We start from the raw sequence: 24,135 nt of genomic DNA, 5'->3' as shown, positions 1-24,135 counted from the left end.
TCAACGGTGAAAGAGTTGAAGATTACAGGTTAATGTCTAAGCACAGAATCTTATGATATTCTGAAGTGATTGGGTAGCGTGTCCTCCAGTTTTTGTGGGTGCATCTATTTGAAAATTGGAACTGGAAATTTGATTAAATCCAGATATTGTATTGAAAAATAAGATTGTTTTAGTGTGCCTAGATTTCTGCATAATTGCCAGATAAATCAAAAATAAATACTGCAAGTCACAGATGGGAAGAGAAGAATTGTTATCCCCACTCCTGTGCTGGTCCCTTGTGAGATGCTTGGTCTTTGTACAAAGGGACTAGGATTTTACCCTAAACTCTTAAATGTATAAATTGACCTACTACTTCGATTAACTCTTAATCAGAAAATGAGAAATACATATTTTTTAAAAGGACTGCAAATGGACTTTTACTTTCTCTTTCAGGTCTTCGCTGATCTACATGTAATCAACAAATTTGTCAAACTCCCGTGTGATCTACAACCTTCACAAGCAGGCAAAATGAAGCTAACACATACTATCAATCCTATTCTTCTGCAGTTAATAAACTTCATAATATTGGTGTACACATTTATAACATACGTTCCATGGTACATACTATCTGGCTCAAGACAGACCTTGGCAAAATCAAAACAAATTAAAGCTAAACCTGTGAAAAACAAACCTGGTAGTTCATACAGGTCTGTTAACAGTTTGCATTGCTTAGCTTCCGTTTTGTATCCTGGATGTGACACACTCGACAAAGCTTTCAAGTATGCCAAAACTAAATTTAAGGACAAAAAACTCTTAGGAACACGTGAAATCCTAAAAGAGGAAGATGAAATCCAGCCCTCTGGAAGAGTTTTTAAAAAGGTAAGTTATTTTGTTGTCTGCCTTTTAACTTTTTTTTTTTTAAAGCAGTAAAGACTACTCTCCATTGCAAGAGTTCTAACTAGAGTGATACAGACTGAAAAACTAAGTTTCTTTCTGAAATTAAGTAGCCATGGCAAGGGTTATAATTCCCTCTTTCATTAATCCCTGTTTAAGACAAATCTAAAATCTCGTTTTTGCATTCTTTAGATATCCTCATTTATGGTTTCAAACAGGAAAAAGTGATGGTGAAATTATTGTGCAAGATTGTTCTCTGATTTTTTTGGGAATGTACTGCTTGTTAAAAATCTAGAGGTGGAGGAGGAAATAGGTTTAAGTTTTCTATTGTGACATTTTTAGTCAGTGAAAAACCTTATTCCTGTTTCTCTAAACTTTTGTAGACAACATATAATATGAAAAAACAAACTAGTATGTGTCTTTCTAATAAACTAAATTGTAAATGAAGGGTCCAGTTATGCACCAGAAATGCAGGACTTTAATGGGAGTTTTGTTTGCACAAGGACTTCCAATTTTGCATCACAGATCATAATTGCAAAGTCTTGGTTGGTTGGTTTTTGGTGTAGTCACATAAAAGGTGAACTACAGATTTAAAAAAAAAATGTAAATCATTCCAATAGTACATTTTGAACGACTCAAATACTATAAAGGGATTATTTCAGTACAGTAGCCTTTAACTTCAGGCCTCCCTTGATGATGATTGACTCTTGCTTGTTGTAAGCTCCTAAGAAGCATGCCACTGCATTAGGGGATAAGTCAAGTAATATTTTTTCCATTATTTCACATTATTTAACTCTATAATAGCATGATTTTGAGATGGTATTATGAGGACTTGCATATATGTACATGAAATCTGCATGCTCCAATGCAGTTCATGGCAGATGTGGTATCCTCAGTCAAGTGTGTGCTGATCAGGAACCAGTAGAGCGCAGTATTGTGCTCTCTAGGACTTCCAGGAAGGGTAGAAAGGGTTGCCGTCTTCCCAGTAAAAAGATTAATTTTGGTGACGATAATCTGTTTGTGGGGAACCTGCTTTACTTTGAACGTTAACAAGGATTTTTTAACCACGCACGTGGTTTTTTTATTTATAAAAACATAAAACGTGGTTAAAATACCTTATAGTAAACAAGAGTTAGCATATGTTCTGTTTTAAATTGTCTTACAGAGGAGCTCTAATTTATGGGGAACATTTTCCACAGCTCTGGAGATAATGTCCTGGCAAAAGGGAAATACTGTACAGAAACATTTGCTTTCATAAGGAATATAATCTGTCTTGATGCACCTTTCCCAACTTTGTTGGGCTGTAAAGTAAGCACAAGAACAAGTTAATGTTTCATGAAAACTGGGCCTGCCTCTGAGTACAGATTAACATTTTGGCCACAAGTAGTCTTTGTGGGTTTATTTTCTAAGCATAATTAATGCAATAAAGGTTAAGCATTAGGAAGCTTTAGACTATTCTGTTATGCAAGTAAGTGTCTTTGAAGTAGTGGAAAGCTGAAAAATGTGTAGAAATTGACCTACTTGTTTTTCTTTCTCTCTAAATCTTCAATCAGGAAATTTTAACTAACCTTGAGACAATAGTTCTTTTTGATTGCCACACTTGATGCTGTGCCGTTTTGTTCCATGGGGTGGCACTGCTGCATAAGATTGTTTTTAGAATTTCTTAGCATTTTCATTTTATGTTAAGAAATGCTGTCTTTTCTTTAAAATGTGATATAAAATGTTGAGCAAACAAATCAGACTGTAAAAGTTTTACAATGTACTTTGCACATTTTTCTAGTGAGACTCCTGTTGAAATCAGTGAGAGTTTTGACAATGAGTTTCATCAGGAAGGACAGCAGGAATTGGCTTGTACATTTTTTAAAATGGGACTTTGGTCTAATTTTGGTCTCTGAAGTCAATAGTAATACTTCCAATAGCTTCTACTGTAATTCCCTGCAACTCTGCTGTAAAGAATAGATTTAAAAATTGTTTGAAGACTAACATGCATCTGCCAGACATATTACAACAAATCTATATGTAATGTCTTTATAGAAGTCTTATTTTTCAACTAATTGATCTAAAGTCATAAAGCCTATCCCCTAGAACAGTGGTTCTCAAGCTTTTGTACTGGTGACCCCTTTCACATACCAAACCTGTGAATGCAACCCTCCCCCCCCATATAAATGAAAAACACTTTAAAATATATTTAACGCCATTATAAATGCTGGATGCAATGCGGGGGTTGGGGTGGAGGCTGACAGCTTGCGTCTCCCCCCATGTAATAACCTCGTCGCCCCGTGAGGGGTCCTGACCCCTAGTTTGAGAACTTCTGCACTAGAGCATATTAACTAATACTTTAGTTGAATAACTACTAACTTTCATTGGTCTTTTTGCTAGTTTTCCTATTCTGTATCATCTAATTCTCTTTGTAAAGGCAGCTTGTCACTGTTCAGAGCAAGCTTTTGAACATTTACATAATAATTCGCAACTTTTATTTATATGGTATACTCATAAATCTTAAATTACTTACGAAGGGTAATAATTATTATTGCCAGTTGGGAAGCTGAGTATAAACTGGTGAGAAATGACTTGCTTTGGATCACTCAATAAATCAGTGGCAGAGCTAGGCATAGAATCCAGGTCTCCTGAAAGCCAGTCAAGAGCCCTGTCCACTTGACCATGCTCTCTCCCTGAAGAGGCATTTCACTTGTGCGAATGTCAGTAAGTTGAGTTAGATCCTCTTTAAAAATAAAAAGTTATGCTTCTGATTTTCAGAAGAACCGAGCAGCCACGGTTCCATTTGTTGTCACTGGGAACTGCAAGTGCTCAACATCTCTGAAAATCAGGCCCGACATGAATGTTCTGTTTATTGTGAAGTGGATTGATTTCAGTGATAGCACATGAAATTACTGATTATTAAACGAATACTGAGATAAAAAAGGGATACTAAACAGAAAATCATAATGGTTTTAAAGATTTGTATATTCTGCAGTTGAGAATAATACCCAAGACTACTATAAGTGAATGCAGTTAGAAAAAATATAGTTTTTCCTTTTTTTTTTTTTTCATTTGACCGTACTAAATCTGTATTTATTTTTCTAGTTCCCCTGTGTTGTGGGACAGGTGTTTTTCTTTCTTGATGAAAATACCTTTTAAACATCAACAAGAGAATCGACAAACTTTTTCCCTTCCCCACCCCAAGGATTTTTTTCAAAAAGCCAAGATGTGCTAATCTTGAAAATAGATGAAAATTTAGCTGGAAGCCTAGTTTAATTGGAAAGATTCAGTGAATTTAGGTTGTGAAGAGGACATTTAGGATTGGTTTTCTTCATCTTGTATGCTTTGTGTTTGAAAAAATAAATTGACAAATTTGAAGTAGAACAAAATGGGAAGGTTAGTTCTAAACTGTAAATTGGACCACATATTTATGAGATTATAAACCAGGCATAAAATTCTGGCCTCATTGAACTTAATCAGAGAACTCATGTTGATTTTAATGGAGCAAGGATTTCACCCCAGAAATTTATTTTCTGTAGATCTTAAATGTTCCATTAGTGCAGGAAAGACATGGGAGAATATGTGATGGCATGTAAAAATACAAAGATTTTATCAATATCGAATGGCCTCACCTGCTTATCAGTGGTAAAGGGAACTATGCAGATCATCTAAAACAAGTGCTGACAAACTTTTATACCTCACAATACCACCGTGTAATCTATTTATGCCACAGAAATACTGTCTTACAAATGTATTAGAGAATTTTAAAAATGTATATTGGGATAAATTTGTTTCCATCCACCTCCAGACACAGGCTCTCTTAGTTACCATGAGTCTGTCTTCAGAAAGTCAGAAATATTAAGAAGATTAACATAACTTTTGTAGAGGTAAAAATGTTGTGATTTTAAGGCCCATTATCTCAGGGACCTTCCGGGACTAGACATAGATGCAGGATCATGTTCTAAGTTTGTGAGGCCAGTCCATCTGGTTGATCTAATATTGAATAACATGCTTCAAAAGCAATAGTAATAGACTAAATCTTCTATTATTTGCCTACTGTTTTAGTCTCTCCAAAGTAAAGGAAAACATGCAGAAGAGAATTTATTGCAAGATTTGGAATAAAAATGTAACAACAGGAATCTTCAAACCCACCCAGTGTTGGTCAGGCTCTGTTGCCATTAAAGTTAATGGTAAAAATCCCCTTGACTTCAGTGAAAATAGAGCTTGGCAAATTCTGAGCACTTTTTTTGAAAATTTCACTTCATGCAAAGAATAAATAGGTAACCATATATAGTTATGGGAAATACTACCTGTCAGTGGTCCTGGCTGGAAGACCTGCAATTTGTGTGCTAGGCACTCTAGGGGTGACTTGAGTTTGAAATGATCTATAGTCTAGAAAGAGAATGTAGAAAAATCCTAGAGGTGCTCCATGTTTGTGGGTCACTGGCTTCCATATGAAATTTGCTCAGCTTACAAGAGAACAGTGTTTTTCCAGTTTCTAGTCCTGCAAACAACCTGGATTCTGAAAATCAAACTAAGTTCTTTCCTTTTCATGCATAATCAATAAAGCCATTGCTGCCTAGATTTTGCCATCAGTTACGGGTGTCACCACACTAGCTTTTAGAATGGGGTTTCACAGGTATAACTCCATAGATTTTTATTTTAACAGTAACACAAGAGTTTTTTCATATGTTGGTAAATTGTGTGTGTGTGTGTGTCTGCTTTTTGAAGAAAGAACTGGCTTCAGATGAAATTGTTTTAACACTGGCAATAAATACTTGTGAAGACGGAAGGAATTTTTTTTTATATAAACAATTTGAAAGCAGTGTCCAACTTTTTAAAATCAGAGAAATACAAATTAACTTATTGTTCATAACAGGGTTCTTGCTTGCATCTTCCAACCTCTGTACAACTAGGTGCCAGTCCTGCAACTGACTTTTTACAGGCAGACCTGTTGGCCTTAGTCGAATTCTATACAGATCAAGTGACTCTACTTGTGCAGAGCCATTTGCAAGATCAGGACCATTTTTATTAAAAGGCTGAAAGTCTCTTTTTGAGAATTGCCATGAAGTTGCATTTTTGCTCTAGCTTTCAAAAGCTATATTCGAGTGTTTTGGCAGAGGTTTTTTGGAACTTTATTGTACCATTGTCTGTCCATGTGGTTTATGAGTAGAATTCAGTCCTTCTCAAAACTGTGAGCCAGGTACATAATGACACTATGACTGTTTACACCATCTGAGGATCTGGCCGTTGTGTGTTTAAAGTTAAGAGGAAATAAGCATGTGGGTTTTATGTATATACATGTGTGTTTTAATATTAGTATAAATATGATGTGGCCCTTTTTATAGTGGTTAGGTGATTTTCAAGTTTGGGAAAATCTCTTAATTTGCCTTTGTATCTCAATTTCCCGATCTTTAAAATTGCTTTGAGAGCTGCAGATAAAAAGGGCTATACAAGAGCTTAGTATTATTAATGAACAACTGAAAACAGCTGTTTTGTATTTATATATTTTCTAGTATCTCTGAACATGTCAATTATGTAGTAGATTAAGGAGACCTGGTTGACATAATTTATTTAGATTTCCAAAAGGCCTTTGAAAAGTCCTGCACAAGAGGTTACTAAAGAAGCTAAGTTGTCATGAGTAAAAGGCAAAGTATTGTCATGGATCAAAAATTAGCTAGGAGATAGAAAGCCAAGGGTATATGTAAATGGTCAGTTTTCATCATGGCAATAGGTTAGTGGAGTGCTTCAGTGTTCTGTACTAGAGTTTAATATGTTAATGATTTGGAAAGGGGGGATGAGTAGTGGGATAGCAGTATTTGAAGATGACACAAAGTTATTTAGATTAGACAGGTTCAGAGAGGGCTTTGAGGAACTGCAGAGGAATCTAACCAGGCTAGATGACTGGGCAACACAATTGCAAATAAAGTTCAACATGCAAAGTAAGGCACACATTGGAGGGGGGGAAAATTAAACAACTCATACATCTTACAAGGTGCTAATTTAACTGTATCAACTCAGGAAAGGAATCTGGGTGTTATTTTGGAGGGTTCAACTAAGACCTTAGCTCATTGTGCAGCTGCAGTCATAAAAGCAAACTACATGTTACCATTCATAGATTCCAAGGCCAGAAGGGACCATTGTGATAATTTATTCTGACCATCTGTATAAAACAGGCCATCGAACTTCCCCAAAATAATTCCTAGAGCCTATCTTTTAGAAAAACATACAATCTTGATTTTGAGATCACCAGTGATGGAGAATCCACTTTGACCCCTTGGTAAATTGTTCCAATGGTTAATTATTCTCAGTTATAAATTTGCTCCTTATTTCCAGTCTGAATTTATCTAGCTTCAGCTACCAGCCATTGGATCTTATTATACCTTTCTCTGCTAGATTAAAGAGCCCATTATTAAGTATTTGTTCCCCATGTAGATACTTATATACTGTAATCAAGTAACCCCTTAAACTTCTCTTTGTTAAGCTAAATAGATTGAGGTCTTTGAGTCTGGTCTATGAGGCATGTTTTCTAATACTTGTTTCATTTTTGTGGCTTTTCTGTGAACTCCTCCAATTTATCCAATTACCCCTTCTTGATTTGTGGGCACCAGAACTGGACACAATATTCCAGCAGCAATTGTACCAGTACCAAATACAGAGATAAAATAACCTCTCTTCTTCTACTCGAGATTCCCCTGTTGGTGCATCCCAGGATCGCATTAGTTCTTTTGGCCATATCGTCACTCATTTTCAATTGGTTATCCATCACAACCCCAAAATTTTTTTTAGAGTCACTGCCTCCCAGGATAGAATCGCCCATCCTGTAAGTATGGCCTGCATTCTTTGTTCCTAGTTGTATGCATTAACATTTAGCCGTATTAAAACTTGTATTGTTTAGTTGCTCCCAGTTTACCAAGCAATCCAGATTGCTCTGAACCAGTAATGTGTCCTCTTCATTATTTACTACTACCCCAATTTTTATGTCTTCTGCAAACGTTATTGGTGGTGGATTTTATGTTTTCTCCCAGATAATTGTTAAAAATGTTAAATAGCATAGGACCAAGAACTGATCCCTGTGGGATCCCACTGGATACACACCCACTCAGTGACGATTTCCATTTACAGTTGCCTTTTGAGACTTATCAGTTATCCAGTTATTAATCCATTTAATGTATGTTAATTTTATATCATTCTAGTTTTTTAATTCTAACTATTTAAAATGTTGTGTGGTATCAAGTAAAACACCTTACAGAAGTCTTAGTATATTATATCAACACTATTACATTTATTAACCAGATTTGTAATCTCATTTAAAAAAAAAAAGATAGTTAGTTTGCCAGGATCTATTTTCCATAAACCCAGATTGATTTGCAATTACACTATCCTCCTTTAATTCTTTAATAATCGAGTCTCATAACAGCCACACCATTATCTTGCCCAGGATTGATGTAGAGGCGGACAGGCCTATAATTACATGGGTCATCCTGTTTTCCCTGTTTTTAAAATTGACACAACATTAGCTTTCATCCAGTCTTCTGGAACTTATCCAGTGCACCAAGACTAATTGAAAATCATCATTAATGATCCTGCGAAATCCTCAGCCAGCTCTTGTAAAACTCTTAGATGCAAGTTATCTGCAAGTACTGATTTAAAAATTTTTACCTAAGTAGTTGCTATTTAACATCCTCCTGAGATAACAGGCAAATGGAAAAAGTGTTATCACCATATAGTGAGACTGTCTCATGTGTTTGTTTTCCCCCAAACACAGAACAGAAATAATTATTGAATACTTCTGCCTTTTATGCATTATTATTGATAATCCTGCCTTTTCCATCTAGTAATAGACCAATACCATTGTCAGGATTCTTTTTGTTCCTAATATATTTTAAAAACTCCTTATTGTCCTTAACTCTGTTGGTCCTAGATTTCTCCTTATGTCCCTTTGCTTCCCTTAACTATTTTCTGTAGTTCCTCGTTTCTGATTTATATTCGTTACAATCATTTGTTATATATTATTTATAGCTATTTTCACTTCCCTCTAAACCAGGTTGTTTTTTAACCTGGACTTTGTTCTTTCTCGAGTGTGGCTTATGGGGCATCTATTGAGGCGTTCTTAAATGATTCCCAATTACCATTCACATTTTTCTGATTAAATGCTTCCTCTGAGCTGATTTTGCTCAAATTTGTTTTCAGCTTGGTGATATTGGCACTATTAAAGCAACAAATGTATGTATTACTGGTCTGAACATTATTCCGCTTGCACATTATAAATGTGATCAAGTCATGATTAGGTGTATCTAAGCTACCATTAATTTTTAGTTCTGTGATCATTTCTTCTTTATCAGTTAAGACAAGGTCTAAAAAAAACATTCCCCGTGTTGGCTGCAAAACTTTTTTGAGTTAGGAAATCATCATCTATAATGATATTGTGCAGCTGTGTTCATGAAAGTAAACTAGATGTTAGGATGCATAAAGAATGAGATGGAGAATAATATAGAAAATATTTTAATTCCATTATAATTGGTGGTGTTTGCCTTATCTAAAATATTGCATGTGGTATTGGTCACTGCATCTCAAAAAGGATATTCCAGAATTAGAATAGAATGTTTGGCTATTCATAAAAAGGTGAGAAGACTGATTAGGGTAATGGAAAAACTCTCATATGAAATGAGAATAAAAAGATTAGAATTGGAAGACTAATGAGAGGTGACATGGTAGAAGTATATAGAATAATGAATAATAGAAAAGGTAGCTCAGGAACTTCTGTTCTCCCCATCTCATAACACAAACAGGGGGACATGCATTGAAATTAAAAACTGGAAAATTAAAAACTACTAGTAAAAGGAAATACAATTTTCACACAATGTGGGACTAGAACTCACTGCCACACGATGTTATTGAGGCCAAAACCTTCGTATGATTCAAAGAAAGATTGGAGATTTATATGAATAATAAAAATATCTGAAGTTGTAATAGCTAACATAAATTTTGGAAGAGAGATTAAACCTCATTCTTCAGGGTTTAAACTAATCTCTAACTACACCTGTACCCCGATATAACACGGTCCTCGGGAGCCAAAAAATCTGACCGTGTTATAGGTGAAACTGCGTTATATCGAACTTGCTTTGGCCTCGAGCATTTCCGTTATTAATAGTCACTTCCTGCCCCCTGACTCACCCCTCAGAACCCCCGACCCATCCAAACCCCTCCCCCCTGCTCCCTGTTCCCCTGACTGCCCCGACCCCTATCACACCTCTGCCCCCTGACGGGGCCCCCGAGACTCCCACGCCCTATCCAACACCCCTGACCGCCCCGCCCCCAGAACCTCCGAACCATCCAATCCCCCTTGCTCCTTGTCCCTGATTGCCCCCTGAGACCCTCTGCCCCTTATCCAACCCCTCAGCCCCAGCCCGGCACCCTTAACACGCCACTCAGAGCAGCATTGTTGGAGCCAGACATGCTGATGCGCTGATTCGCCGGAGTGCACAGCCCTGCCCCCCAGAGTGCTGCTTTACTACGTTATATCTGAATTCGTGTTATATCGGGGTAGAGGTGTATTAGGAAAAGACCTAATGTGGAGGGCAGATTAGCCTACTTATGCCTATTGTGGGGTTTCTTGCATCTTTCCTCGGAAGTATCTGGTACTGACCACTGTCAGAAACAAGACATTGGATGAGAATGAGATGGACTATAGGTCTGATCCAGTTCCTGGATAGGCAGTTCCTATGTTTTGGATATATGTGTGGTGCTTCTTCTATATGAGAGTGTATATCTATATATAAAAAACTGCATTTGGATTTATAGCAATGAATGTGGGGAAGCAAGAGTTGGTTTTGTGTACTTGGCTTTTTCTTATTTTATTTTTTAAAATAAAACAATAATGTTGAGGAAAAAACAATATTCTAATGTTTGTAGGGTCATACTTTGAAAAGTGCTCAAACTTGGCTTAGCCCTGTTGACTTTAGTGAGATTAGAGTTGGTCCAAGGCTGAGCACTTTTAAAAAATCCCATTCCTAATATATTAAATGTCTGGACAAATATGCAGAGAGGCAAGGTGGGAGAGGTAATAACTTTTATTCTGTTGGTACCTTTTTCAGACCTGAATAATAGCTCTGTGTAGCTTGAAAGCTTGTCTATCACACTAACAGAAGTTGTTCCAATAACAGAGATTACCTCATGCACCTCTCTAATGTCCTGGGAGCAGACTGGCTACCACAACACTGCATGGACAAATATGTGAAAGAGATTTGTCCAAGGATCACTAAATGATTATTCTTCAATGTTTTAAAATATTTCCAAATATTTCATATTTGTGTATGACATTTTTTCTGTTTAACTGAAAGTATGAACATGTATATTAATTTTCATAATCAGTATAATTTTAGCAGTTAATTTGCTGTTTAGATAAATTAAAAAATCAGATGCACTAGAGGGCAGTATTTATTTTTTGTTTTCCACTCTTAAGGTTGACTTCTTCCTCAAGAGACCTTTAAGCACTGCCTCGATACCTAGTATTTCTGGCAATGTTTGGTTATAAATGATAAAAGAGATTCTTATATTACTTTTGACCTCATAGAGCCTATAAACACCTGTGTGCATGCTTTACTTAACATATATGAGTAGTCCCCATAGGGACTGCTGAAGTGTGTAAAGTTTAAGCATGTATGTGAGTGTTTGAAGGATTGGGATATTTATATAGCAAACTGGTTATTAAGTTTGGCACTAAGTGCTGTACAATGGAAAGTACCTGTTTAAACATTCACACTTCGTTGTTTTTGTACTCTCTGTGGATTAAGAACCAAAGTTATTGTAAATTGTTTTAAAAATCAGAAAACCCTTTTCTTAACAAGGACTAAATTAAAATGCAAACTAACCCATCATAATTTTAAAAATCCATTATAGGCATTACCTTACAAAGGTTCTGAACCAGTGATTTCCAAAGCGTCTTATTTTTTTTCTGAACCATCAATGTGAATGATGAGGAAGAAAGTATCATTTCACCCTATCCCGTTTAATAAAAATACTGAAGCAGTGCAAGGGAAATTCTAAAAATATTTTTCAAAATTCCAAAATACTCTTTTGATAGGTAAATATCTGTACATTATTTTTTGTATGCCTTGAGGAGGAAAAATCGCCTTAGGAATCTGAGTCGTGTTAACTGGTGTGTGTGTGTGTGTGTGTGTGTGTGTGTGTGTGTGTGTGTAGAAATAGGGGGTCATGGTGCTGAAAAAGATATAAAGAGTTGTCTCCATGTGTGTAAAGAACAACCTTTTATAATATAAATTGATCTTCTAACTCCAGCTGAACTGAGGCAGTTTAGCTAGGAGTGTAAACATGAGGTCAGGCGATTGGAAAGGAAATGGATTTGGAATTAGGATACTTGGTGGCAGAACCGGAATGGCAATGGAAACATTTTGTGGACTCTGCCCCTACATAAAGCTGCGGAGATGAGAATGGGATCAGGAGGGGCTGGAGTGGCTGCTGCAGTACCCAGGATTGGGTCAAGGAGCAGGTAGGAACCACTGGGATCGTTCTTCCCAGCCTGGAGCAAGCGGCCTCTGTGCTGCTGAGTCTAACTCTCCTTGCTCCCCATTGCACTCTTTCCTGTCACCCTCCCCCCCATTCACAGCTGTCTTCTGCCACTCTATTTGGAAGCCTGGAGGGTGGTAAGTAGGCTTTGGTTCACATCCTCAGAAAATGTGTGCTTGGGAAGGCAGGAGGAAGTGGCATATAGATGGTGATAGGACATTGGCATGTCCTGGAAAGAGGAACAGACAAGGATGCAGGGGACCATGGGATTTGGGGTAAGGAAAATGAGTTCAGGGAATCAAGGAAGCATATGTGTACGTGCAGGGAGATTAAGGATCTATCTACATGGCAATCAGGTGGTGTGGTTTCAGTTCATGTATATGTACCCAAGCTAGCTTTGATATAATTAGCTGAGGTACCATTTGTGAAGCCACAACAGCATGTGCTGTTACCCAGTGTTCCAGGTGGGCTTGTACAACCTGTGCTGGGGTGTACGCTGCTGCATCTTCAGTACCTGAGATAGCTAATAGAGGTAAAATTTCCTTAGTTAATAAAAGCTCTTCCCAGCTCCCCAAACACACCTGTATCATTGCTAAGCTCTGGTGAAGGAAAGCACTGGTTTAGTCATAAGATCTGCTAAAGCAGGACTCCCCTTGTTCAGATGTCATAAGACAAATTAGTTTAAACTTTAAATACAACATGTAAACAAAAATCTGTGTTGAAGGGTTAAAATTGAAATTCCATTGCTTATTTTAGGGATCTCTTACCAGTCCTCTAGTAATTTGTTGTTTTGACCTTCACATGTATTTCTGCAAATTATATTGGTAGGTAATGTTAAATTTGAGTGGATTATAGTGATAAATATTACATGGCAGTAGGCCTCTGGTTGGATCCCTTAGTATAATAGGCTGAAAATAGAGTTTGGTGGTGGTGATCTTAAGTGGGTCCTGCTGCTCATTTCTCCAGGTGACTTTATATCTAGAGCTGGCAGAGAAACAGATTTCCAGATTTCCAAAACAGGATGAAAATCCAAAAAATTAAAAATTTTTTACAGACCAGCTAAATGCCCAATATTTTGTTTCAAAACCATAGAGACAGCTGGAATATTTCAGTGTTTCCAAAATGGAATAAGATCCATAGGCTCCTGGGCTCCCTGACTTTGTGGCAACCAGTCAGGTGATCTGCTGGGAGTTTGGGAGCAAGGGCTGCCAGGCTTCTGGCTCCTTGGTTGCCCATTTTTTGTTGAGGGAGTTCTTTCTTTATGAATAACTCCAGTACCTGCCTCTAATATTTTTTCACAGCTTTGTCAAAAAGCAGCAGCTAAATGAAGTTAACTAGAATTTAGGTCAGTTTCATAGCTGCTATTTAATGGGGGATAGTCATGAAACTGACAACTATCATGTCCATTTCAGTCAGCTTTCTGAGCTCCCAAGCTCTGTGGCTTTGCAGTAACCTGAGTTTCCTAGGCTAAGGCTGGGGAGCCCAGACTTCTCAGCCAAATGGCTACCGTGGAACTGGGGAGCCTAGATTTCCCAGAAGTCCTCAAGATAGGCTGCTGAGGTGCTGGGAAGGGTGGGTTGGCAGGTGGGTGAACTGGTAGGAAACCAGTAAAGCAAAAAGAATATTAGAGAAAATTTTTTACTACTAAGCTTTTATCCTTTTCTTAACATGGAATAAACTTTTAAATACTTAAGGGTTAATTACTGTGGTGTTTAGCATGGCCTCAGAAGACCCCAAATACTGTACTTCCCAAGTGTGGGAGCAGAAACAAAAACTGTGATATCTATTAGGAGATGTCACAGTCCTTGTGAATTGTGGGACCAAACTGTGTGCCCGTTCTCTGGGGTGGTAGAGGGCAAATGTTTTGGGAGGGACAGTAGAGTAGGAGAGGATGTCCTTAGCATTTTGAACTACATCTGTATTAGGGGGTAGCCGTGTTAGTCTATATCCACAAAAACAACAAGGAGTCCAGTGGCACCTTAAAGACTAACAGATTTATTTGAGTATAAGCTTTCGTGGGTAAAAACTCACTTCAAATTTTCACTCCATGCATCTGAAGAAGTGGGTTTTTACCCACGAAAGCTTATACTCAAATAAAAGCTTTCGTGGGTAAAAACCCACTTCTTCAGATGCATGGAGTGAAAATTTGAAGTGAGTTTTTACCCACGAAAGCTTAAGCTCAAATAAATCTGTTAGTCTTTAAGGTGCCACCAGACTCCTTGTTACATCTGTATTGTGCTTCTTGTACGTGCCGTTATGGTCCACAGTATGCCACACCCACCCTACAACCAATTTCTATTCCCTCAACAATCACATAATTTTCTTGTACAGAGCCATTTAACTTGGACTTTGAGGGACAACACGTGAAACTTCCACAATGTTGGCAAACTTTGATAATTATATTTTTAGACTTACATTGTTCATATTTTCACATGGGATAAGGCATAATAAAGATCTTTGCTGAAGCCCGGGTACCTACCCTTTTCTAAATTACACTTACATAAATTTATATTACTTTATTAGGTCATCCTTGGAAAATACACTTGGCTCTCATATGATGAAGTCTACATTAAAGCTACTAATTTTGGAAATGGCTTAGCAGTATTGGGGCAGCAACCGAAGACTAACATTGCCATCTTCTGTGAGACTAGAGCAGAGTGGATGATCGTTGCACAGGCCTGCTTTATGTGCAATTACCAACGTAAGTACTTCTCTTTACTGAACCTATTTTTTTAATACCTTTTGATCTCATGACACAATCTGAAAATTCAAATTGATCTTGAGGTCACTTCATGTATTAGAAGTTTATTATTTGTATATATTCTATAAAATAAAATATTTTAATCTTAAATGAAAAGTATCTGTGATGCTAAGCTAAGTCTGTCCAATTCTGCTCTGATGTGTAACGTTACAAACCTCTAGATGCAGAAAACCTGTGTATGTTCTATGAAGCCTCAATCCACACTTGTAGTAGAGTCTCAATAAATACATAAAAGTTAAATAAGTATATCTTCCTCAGACTAGTTTGTGCCCTGCTTCTCTGAGAGATGAGCAATGAAGAGAAACAATCTTCAATTTTTTTTGGTGTCGAATCGGTGTAGGTTGCTGTAGTTCCTTTACAATAAAATAAATAAATAAAAACCCTATAAGAATTAATTGAATTAAGTGAGTCAGATGTATATCTACACTTTATATGGTTTAGATTTCAGATTGGACACTTGCCATGTTTTGCATTACAAGATGACTTTTTTGTTGTTATAAATTTGATTTGAATAAGGATTTATATTCATTTTATTATATCAGACCAACACTGTATATCAGTGTATCTGAGATTATCCAGTTTTCTTTCAACTTTTTATCTGTTATCCATAACTTCACTGTCATGAATTGACCTGTCAAATTAAGGCCTAGCCTACCCCAGGGGGCGGGGGAGGATGAGCTAAATTGGTTTAAGTTACGCAACTTCAGCTACAAAAATAGCATACCTGAAGTCAACGTACTTAGAGATACTTACCGTGGTGTCTACACTGCGGGAGGTCAATTATTGATACTCCCCCATCAACTCTGCCTACGCTTCTCACTCCGGTGGAGTACCAGAGTTGATGGGAGAGTGCTCGGCGGTCGATTTATCACATGTTCACTAGATGCGATAAATCGACCCCTTTTGGATTGATCACTCTGCAGGTAAGTGTAGACATGCCCTAAGTTTTCTGTTTTAAGTAAAGTTAATTAGATTTAAATCACTTGCACTTTAATTAGCTACATTGTTCTGGTTAGGACTAATAATGTTTGTTCAGGAACCCATTTTGGTTGGCCATGTAGGTCTCCTAAACCTCATTTATGTCTTAATTCTCTCGTGTTCCTCTTTTCTTCTCCTGCTGCATTTATATTCCCGCTTATCTTTTCCATTTCTATTCACCACTTTTCTTCAAGCTGCCAAAGAAAATGGCTGTTCTTCCTCAAATGATCACATTGGTCCAGCCATTTCTTGAGATGAATTTTTCACACACTCAAGACTAGTTAGTAAAAGCAGCATTCAAAAGATCCATCTAAGTGAAAACAAAGGAGAAACGAAATAAGAAGAAATAGTAAAAATGATGATTCTGTTTGGAGATACGTACACACTATAGCATTTGCAGAAGGTCTGTATTTGCACCAAAACTCTACACCAGAGACCCTGAAATAGGGACCTGCCGTTTTAGAGCCAAGGCAATGTCAGAAGCTGGCAGGAGTCATTGCAGCCTCCTTGCTTACATTTCACATTTAATATAGTGGTAATATAGGCTTTATGACACTGTATTTAAATGTTTTCTTAATTCTTTAAGGATGTCAGTCACTTATGATGTCCAGCTAATAGTGGTTAGCTTCATTTCAAGGACTGTGATAACATTTGTTAGGATGCATGCATTTTTTAGGGGAAATTGTAAGTAGACTGTTTTATTTGATGTGCAGGAGGAGACTTTCTAAGGCACTATTATGAACTGAGCTCCTATGTCTCCTTTTTGCCTTTTCACAATATTCTTCCATAATATTCCTCTTCCTGTTCTGTTGCCTATTTCACTGCAACAGTTGTTATAAGGTGAGCCTCTTGAGTGAAGGTGTAATCCTGGACTCAGAATCTTTCATTTGGGAGACCTCATCCAAAAGAGATCAGATGCTGGAAGAGCCCAAGACACACTGAGAAATCTGTGTTGGTGATTATGCATGTTTTACTGGCCCCAGCAGGATGAAATCCAGGCTCTATTGAACACACAGCAAGGTATTGCAAATTCCCTGCCATGATGGACTTTTCTGGACAGCTCTTGTCAGGGAGTACCATTTTCTCTGCCTACCTTCCTTCCTCTCTTCCTATCTGTACATGTAACAGATACATCCAGCCTTGGCTGGTGACTCACCTGAGTCCAACTGTTCGTTTAGCAGGAAGAGGCCAGACTCAGTGTATTGGAATAAAGGGCAGTTAAGGGCCATACACATCTCTCCATCTGCAAGGCAAAGAAAGCATCCTAGCAAATCACCTGAGCCATAAGTACTGTGCTCATCATGAGTGGTCTCGGAAAGATGCTATAATCAAGTCCATATTTCAGAAACAGGGGAACCCCCATATAGATTTATTTTGCCACTAGACACAACACTCTCTTCAGTTCTCTAGAATCTTGTGTCAGTATTCCCCGTGTCATCCCTCTTATGCTTCTATTCCTTAGTGTTATCAGGATGATAAAAGCAAGAAAGAACCCATGTGACTTTTTCACAGATCCACAGTTGAAATAGCAAATATAGTTCACAGACTTGTTGTCTATGAAAACAACCCCCGCATATCATCTATTAGCTTTCCAATATCTTGGTCTTGGAAATGGGGTCAGGTCTTGCATCCGGAAGATTGGAACATGTTACCTCAGTAGAAATAAAAAGCAGTTGTTTATTGGAGAGGCAGCAGCTATTAGTGGAGAGTCAAAAGGCCTCAGGCAAGCCCAATTCTTTTGAAATGGTAGAGAATTTTCAACCTGGGTGTGCAGGAGGAGAAACAAGATGGTCCAGTGAATAGGTCACTGCATTGGACTGTGACTTGGGAAATATGGTTTGTTGGTGCTACCATTGACCTGTTTTGTGACCCTGGATAAGTTGCTTACCCCTCTTTGTGCCATCCCATCCCCAGTCTTGTATGTTTGGATTATCATCTCTTTGAGACACAGTCCCTTCATCCCTAAATGTCTGTACAAGGCCTAACGCAATGGGGTCCTGATCTTAGTTGACATCTGTAGGCACTATTATAATAAAAATTATAACAATACACCTCTACCCCGATATAACGCGACGTGATATAACACGAATTCGGATATAACCCGGTCAAGCAGCACTCTCGGGGGCGGGGCTGCGCGCTCCAGCGGATCAGCGTGTCTGGCTTGACACGCTGCTCTGAGTGGCATGTTAAGGATGTCAGGCCGGGGCCAAGGGGATGGATAAGGGGCAGAGGGTTTTGGGGGGTGGTCAGGGGACAGGGAGTAGGGGAGTGTTGGATGGTTCGGAGGTTCTGGGAGCGGGGCGGTCAGGGGACGGGGGCATTGGATAGGGCGTGGAAGTCCCAGGGGGATTGTCAGGGGGTGGGGTGTGGATAGGGGTCGGGGCAGTCAGGAAAAAGGGAGCAGGGGGGTTGGGTAGGGGGTGGGGTCCTGGGGGTGATTAGGGATGGGGGGGTCTCTGGAGGAGGCAGTCATGGGACAAGGAGCAGGGGGGCTTATATGGGGTGGGGTCTTGGGAGGGGTGGTTAGGGGCGGGAGGTCTCTGGAGGGGGTAGTCGGGACAAGGAGCAGGGCGGGGTTGGATGGGTCGGGGATTCTGAGGGGTCAGTCAGGGGGTGGGAAGTGACTATTAATAATGGAAATGCTCAAGGCCAAAGCAAGTTCGATATAATGCGGTTTCACCTATAACACAGTAAGAATTTTTTTGGCTCCCGAGGACCGCGTTGTATTGGGGTAGAGGTGTATTAGCCAAAATTGGGCAACTAAATTGACTTATCTGATATTTTTATCAGTCTTCTTTTGTTTTTAAGGTTTGAGTCTACACAGTCTAGGGAAGCAATCCTGAAATCTTTAAATATACCTATTGTTAGATAACAATAAATATGCCTGTTATTAGATAATCTGCCAAGGATAGGGATCTGCACAGGCAGTTCTCAAATGAGCAGGGTTACTCACCTCTAATTGGAGACCTCAAAATATGTTACCTGTGCAGATCCATCCTCTTCCACTTCTATAGAATCCATTTATTTTCTGAACGAACACCCAAGGGAATAAGATACAGATACACAGATCATTTATTTTATCCTTGGAAATGAAATAGATTTACAAATTTTAAAAAGTCTTAAAAAATTCTAACATAGTGAAATGTCCCAATGCATGGTGTAGAGTGGTGTGGGGAGTTACTTTATTTGGCTTAATGTTTTAAATTCTCTCACTGAGACGTGCTTCAGCTCACTGTCTGACATATTATTTAATGTCTAAGCAGAATGTGATCTTGTGTGAACTTGGCTGACTTTTTTGTTGGCAGATGATAGTATCATGCAGTGTTCACGTAGTCAGAACAGAATGAATTATATTTTAACTAACTTTAGCAATATGGTAAATGATTCACTTATTGTGCTGCTGCTAAATTATACATATGAGTATTAGTATTTTTCCAATTTGCAGATATGGAAAGGAAGACTTATTCCTTCAGTACTGCACCATACACCATGGAATGTAAAATATAATATCTTATGGTACAGTATGAACAAAATATATGCTAGTGATATAAGCTTTATACTCACTGATGTCCATAAAAACATTATATCCATCAGCAGACTTACTCCTATAATTTGGTGTATTTTATATATTTCATGAATGGCACAAAACTAAGATGATTTGATAATTAGAAAAATCCTACATATTCAGTTTTTTTATACTTACCTTTTATTTCAAGACCTGTAAATTGCTTAAAGTTTCAAAGAAGTTCTGTGTATGTGAGAGAGTGATTTACATGACTAGTTTAAATTGGTAATGTAGAAGCTGCATTGAACTTTTCCCTCTTTCAAAATCTATTCATGTACAAAACCTCTTACCCACCCACGGGGAACAACTGAGTCAGTGTTAAGTAACACCACAAAAACATAAGGTCATGTATTGCATTTTCCCTAATAGCCTCCTAATACATTGATAATCTGAGGCTGGACGTCTCTGGGCTTTTTTTCTAGGATGGATTTGACTCCTTCACAGAAGTCTTTTTTGTGAAAAATATACTTTATCTGTTTGACACATAATAGGGATGAATGAGTCTAGTCTTAATGTGTGAAATCTAGGCCACATGGAAATCAATGAAAAAAATTCCCCTTGACTTCAATGGGGTGAGGATTTCACCCTATATCAGCTGACAAATTTAGTGCTTGGAAGTTTGTTTTTGTTTTCAGACTTTTCTTGGATCAATACCAAAATCAAATATACAAATAGAAGTTAAATTTCAGACTTAATAATATTGTATATGTAATGCAGTCTCAGATGTGCCTGAGAAAGTGTTAGATACCTTTGCTGAGTAATGATGACTTTGCAGATCAGAATTGGTGATAGTGGCAAGCAGCTGTCATAGCTCACTTTTTCTTTTTCTCCATGACGTCAGTGCACCATCTTGTAAACTATATAAACCTCTCAGCCTAGTCAGCTCTGTCACATAACTAATTTGTTTTTCACTTGTTTGCTTTGTAGGTGAATAATTATATAAGTTTTATTCAAGAGATTATACTTTTCTCTCCAAGTACTTTGGAATTTCAATACGCTAGCTGGCTTGGGGAAACTAAATTTTTGCTAAGTTGTTTGTATAACAGGGGTCACTGGACTGAGTGGAGAGAGCTCGTGGGAACTAGAGGCACTCTTCTGTCCTTTTCTCCCACCAAATTAAAGAAAACAATGTGCATGTGCATTTGCCCTGCAACAGTTCCAAACTATGATGGACTTTTTTAACAAGGAAAAAAATAAAGGTCAATGATTAACTTTTTTGATGGAAAGAAACTGGCTGCTTTTGCCTTTTTCTTAGTATACCATAGTGAGTTGTTAGTTCCAGAAATTACATATCCACTGATAGGCTGAGACTTTTTCTTTGGTGGTATTGGGACCTAACTTTACTAAAATAAAGCTAATGCAATAATATCATTAAACTGTAATGGGTTTTTCTTCCGGTTAAAAATTTCAGCAAACTAAATCCAGATAAAAGCCCAAGTGAAATTTAAAAATATCTGATTCTTATAATGGCGCAAACCTTCTGAGCTTGAACTTGCCATTGTAATAAATGATTGTGCCAAAGGTGAAAAGAATTAGGGATCTTGCAACTTGTTCAAGAGGTGAACTGCACTAAACTTTCTTCATTACTCAGTTGGGATTCCATTTTGGAAAAGTAAAGTTAGATTTGTTTTTAGAATTATACTGTAGATTTCCCCCCCCCTTCCCTTTAAATGGTTCTTTCTGCCCCTTTCTCCTCTTCTATTGTGATAAATGAGTGAGGGGATAGCTCCCTTTTGTAGACTCCCAGCCAGCCTGTTGGCTATGAAATCCCTCTTGGTGGTTGTTCTCTATTTGCTTTACCTGTAAAAGCTTAATAAGTCCACAGGTAAAAGGAAAGGAGTGGGCACCTGACCAAAAGAGTCAATGGGAAGGCTAGAACTTCTTAAAATTGGGAAAAAAAACCTTCCCTTTGTCTGTGTGTTGTGATTCTCTGGGAAAGAGGGGAACAGGGAGCAGTTATGCTGTGAGATGCTTAAGCCAGATGAAAAACCATCAAATCATACCTAGAGATTACTTATCTGAAATCCCACATATATAAGTAAATTAGGGAATGTTTAGAAAGTTGCAATTAGGTTTATTTCTGTTTATTTCTTATTGGTTTGTGGATTCCTCTATGCTAACCCCAAATGCTTTTTGTTTTGATTATAATCTTTAAACTGGACCTCAAGAAGGTTATTCCTGATGTTTAAATTTTGTAAGTGGGTTTTTAAAATCTAGCAAAAGCCTAAGTTCCAGATGTATTTTCTTTTTTGGTTTTTAATAAAATTTACCTTTTAAGATCAGGATTGGATTTTTTGGTGCCCTAAGAGGTTTGTGCATATATTGTTAAATTAGCTGGTGGCAACAGCTGATTTCCTTTGTTTTTCTTTCGCAGTTGTTCCCCAGGAGGGTGGGGTGTGTATGTGTGAGTGAAAGGGCTTGAGGGTACCCCACAGGAAGGAATTCCCAAGTGCACCTTTCTGGTTTCAAAGGGTTATTTTGCGTTTGGGTGATGGCAGCATCTACCCATCCAAGGACAGAGAGAAACTGTAACCTTAGAAGTTTAATACAAGCCTGGAGTGGCCAGTATTAATTTTTAGAACCCTTGGAAGCCCCCACCTTCAGCACTCGAAGTGCCAGAGTGGGGAATCAGCCTTGACATCTGTTCTCCTCCCACAAATTGTAGTAATGGAATTTGGGTGTACAATTTTTTTAAATATGAAGTAATTACTGAGATTTACAGCTTTCCTAATCATGAGTTACTCTTAAGATATGGAAGGTATTTAACATAATAGTGCAGTTTTTCTGACCATGAAATCCTGGCCCTGATGAAGTTGCCTTTAGTGGGACCAGAATTAATCCGTTGTATCTATAATTCTGCCTACTTAAATAGTTGTGTGAATGGAATAAACCAGTGGCTCTCTAATATAATGTAGCCTTCACCAATAGGAAATAATTTTTTCCCCAGGTAATTCCAAGGAAAATAAGGAAGGTAGGGAAAAACAACAGTAAAGAGTATTTTTTACTACATTGTTTCAAGTGGAATACTAGTGGATGCTGATTTCCAGTACAGAAAAGCTTTACTTAACCACACTCTGGTTAAAATGCTGGGCTAATAGTCTCTGGATATGGAAGTGTGCATGAGATTACTTAGTTCAGCTGTAAGCCCATTTATTTGAATGTTCTGGGTATACAGACACCCAAAACATTTTGGATGAAGAGGCAGATTTTTCAGTTCTTTAAGACCTGTGTAAAAACACTTCAGCAAGGTGTAACAGGGCGCACACTCACCAAAGCGGTGCCTCCTGCTGGTTGGTTTGGGAATTAGCGCTTTAAACAGTGCGCCTTTGCTAGTGGTGTTTTGCCCACCATTACTCTCTATCTTAACTGTCCTCAAAGTTGGACCCATGTCACTCCCGGACCACGGCATCCACTTCTGGACACTGCCCTCAGGCTGTGTCTGCTCTGCTGGCTCTCCCTCCTCCCCCCGTTCCGGGGGACTGGCAGCTTCTGGTTCTGTCACTCACCTCAGTGGCTCACTGCAGTCCTCAGTCTAGCCCCTTACTCCAAGGGCAAACTGCAGTCTGGCTTAGCCACGCTCATCACTTGCAAGTTGGGGGAAAAGAGGATGGCCCAGGCCCGCCTGCTACAGTGGGTCCCAACCAGGGACCCTCTAGCGGCAGCCACTTACTGCCCTCCTCCAGCTCTTCTCTGCTGCCTACTTCCCTCGGCCACTTCCCCATAGCCCCAGCACCTTCTCTGCCCCGTTGTGTCAGGGCCCCAGTCTGGCAGTCGTCAGCCTAGAGCTCTCCTAGCCTCCACTGATCCTGCCCAGCCCTGTTCTGTTCTGTCTTAAATGTTTCTCTGAGAGCCAGTTCTTCTGCCTTTTCCCTCCAGGGAGACTGTGTGCTCTTCTCTACCGTTCAACCTTCTTATAGGGCCCAGCCTGGCCCTGATTGGCTGCTTTCAAGCCTCCACTTGACTGGCTTCCAGTAAGACCTTCCAAGATTGGCCGGGGCTCTGTGCAACCTCTCTGGCTTGCTCTAGCCCCTTCCATGCCAGAGTGGGGCAGCTGCCCCACTGCACAAGGACAAAAATGAGTATATTGTCTTGCTCATACACATTCAAAAATACCCATCTTCCCTTCCCTCCTTCCTCCTCCAGGATTGGTGTTTCATGCATTCTTTTATTAGTGTTCTTCCTATCATATGAAAAAACAATTCTTCTCTGATCGTGCTATTGGATCTCCACAGATGAACCTACAGATTCCTTTTGACTTCATTGGGTCTACCATAGAGGCACAAGGGTCTGCATATGCAGATCTGATTGCAGAATTAGAATCAATGTTTGAAAAGACCAGCAGTAGGCAGTTCAGATCTGGTGATTTTAATGTAAACACAGCAAAAATAAAAAGGATAACTGATCCTATTTTTGTCATATACAAGAAGCTTAGGAAATTTAAGGGAAACCG

At 38.6% G+C, this 24,135-nt stretch overlaps 1 protein-coding gene and 1 long non-coding RNA gene across 23 annotated transcripts in view; one reads left to right on the top strand and one right to left on the bottom strand.

Annotated features, from left to right (window-relative positions):
• Window positions 1-24,135, top strand: part of ACSL3 (acyl-CoA synthetase long chain family member 3) — a 114,165-nt gene that overhangs the window by 46,336 nt on the left and 43,694 nt on the right. For all 20 annotated transcript variants that reach the window (XR_006273972.1, XR_006273973.1, XM_038416204.2 and 17 more), the window contains 2 exons: window positions 433-858; window positions 14,905-15,082. Coding sequence is in view for 18 of the 20 variants with exons in the window: in XM_038416204.2 (XP_038272132.1) it covers window positions 508-858; window positions 14,905-15,082 (529 nt within the window). In the remaining 2 variants the exon portion in view is untranslated. The remainder of the gene's footprint in view (window positions 1-432; window positions 859-14,904; window positions 15,083-24,135) is intronic.
• LOC122455640 lies at window positions 16,000-23,744 on the bottom strand. 3 transcript variants are annotated; one of them, XR_006273977.1, is made up of 4 exons: window positions 22,956-23,744; window positions 19,103-19,148; window positions 17,277-17,363; window positions 16,000-16,430 (listed from the first exon to the last, which is right to left on the bottom strand). It is a non-coding gene; the product is annotated as an uncharacterized LOC122455640 (long non-coding RNA). The 3 variants fall into 3 exon arrangements; XR_006273976.1 differs by lacking the exon at window positions 22,956-23,744 and adding an exon at window positions 20,434-21,868; XR_006273978.1 differs by lacking the exon at window positions 22,956-23,744 and adding an exon at window positions 19,824-19,933 and having other exon boundaries at window positions 19,074-19,148.

The sequence above is a fragment of the Dermochelys coriacea genome, chromosome 9, assembly GCF_009764565.3.
Source record: "Dermochelys coriacea isolate rDerCor1 chromosome 9, rDerCor1.pri.v4, whole genome shotgun sequence".
In the NCBI taxonomy this organism is placed as follows: domain Eukaryota; kingdom Metazoa; phylum Chordata; order Testudines; family Dermochelyidae; genus Dermochelys; species Dermochelys coriacea.
Note: the sequence above shows the minus strand (reverse complement) of the source record. Positions and strands in the feature narration are given on the sequence as shown.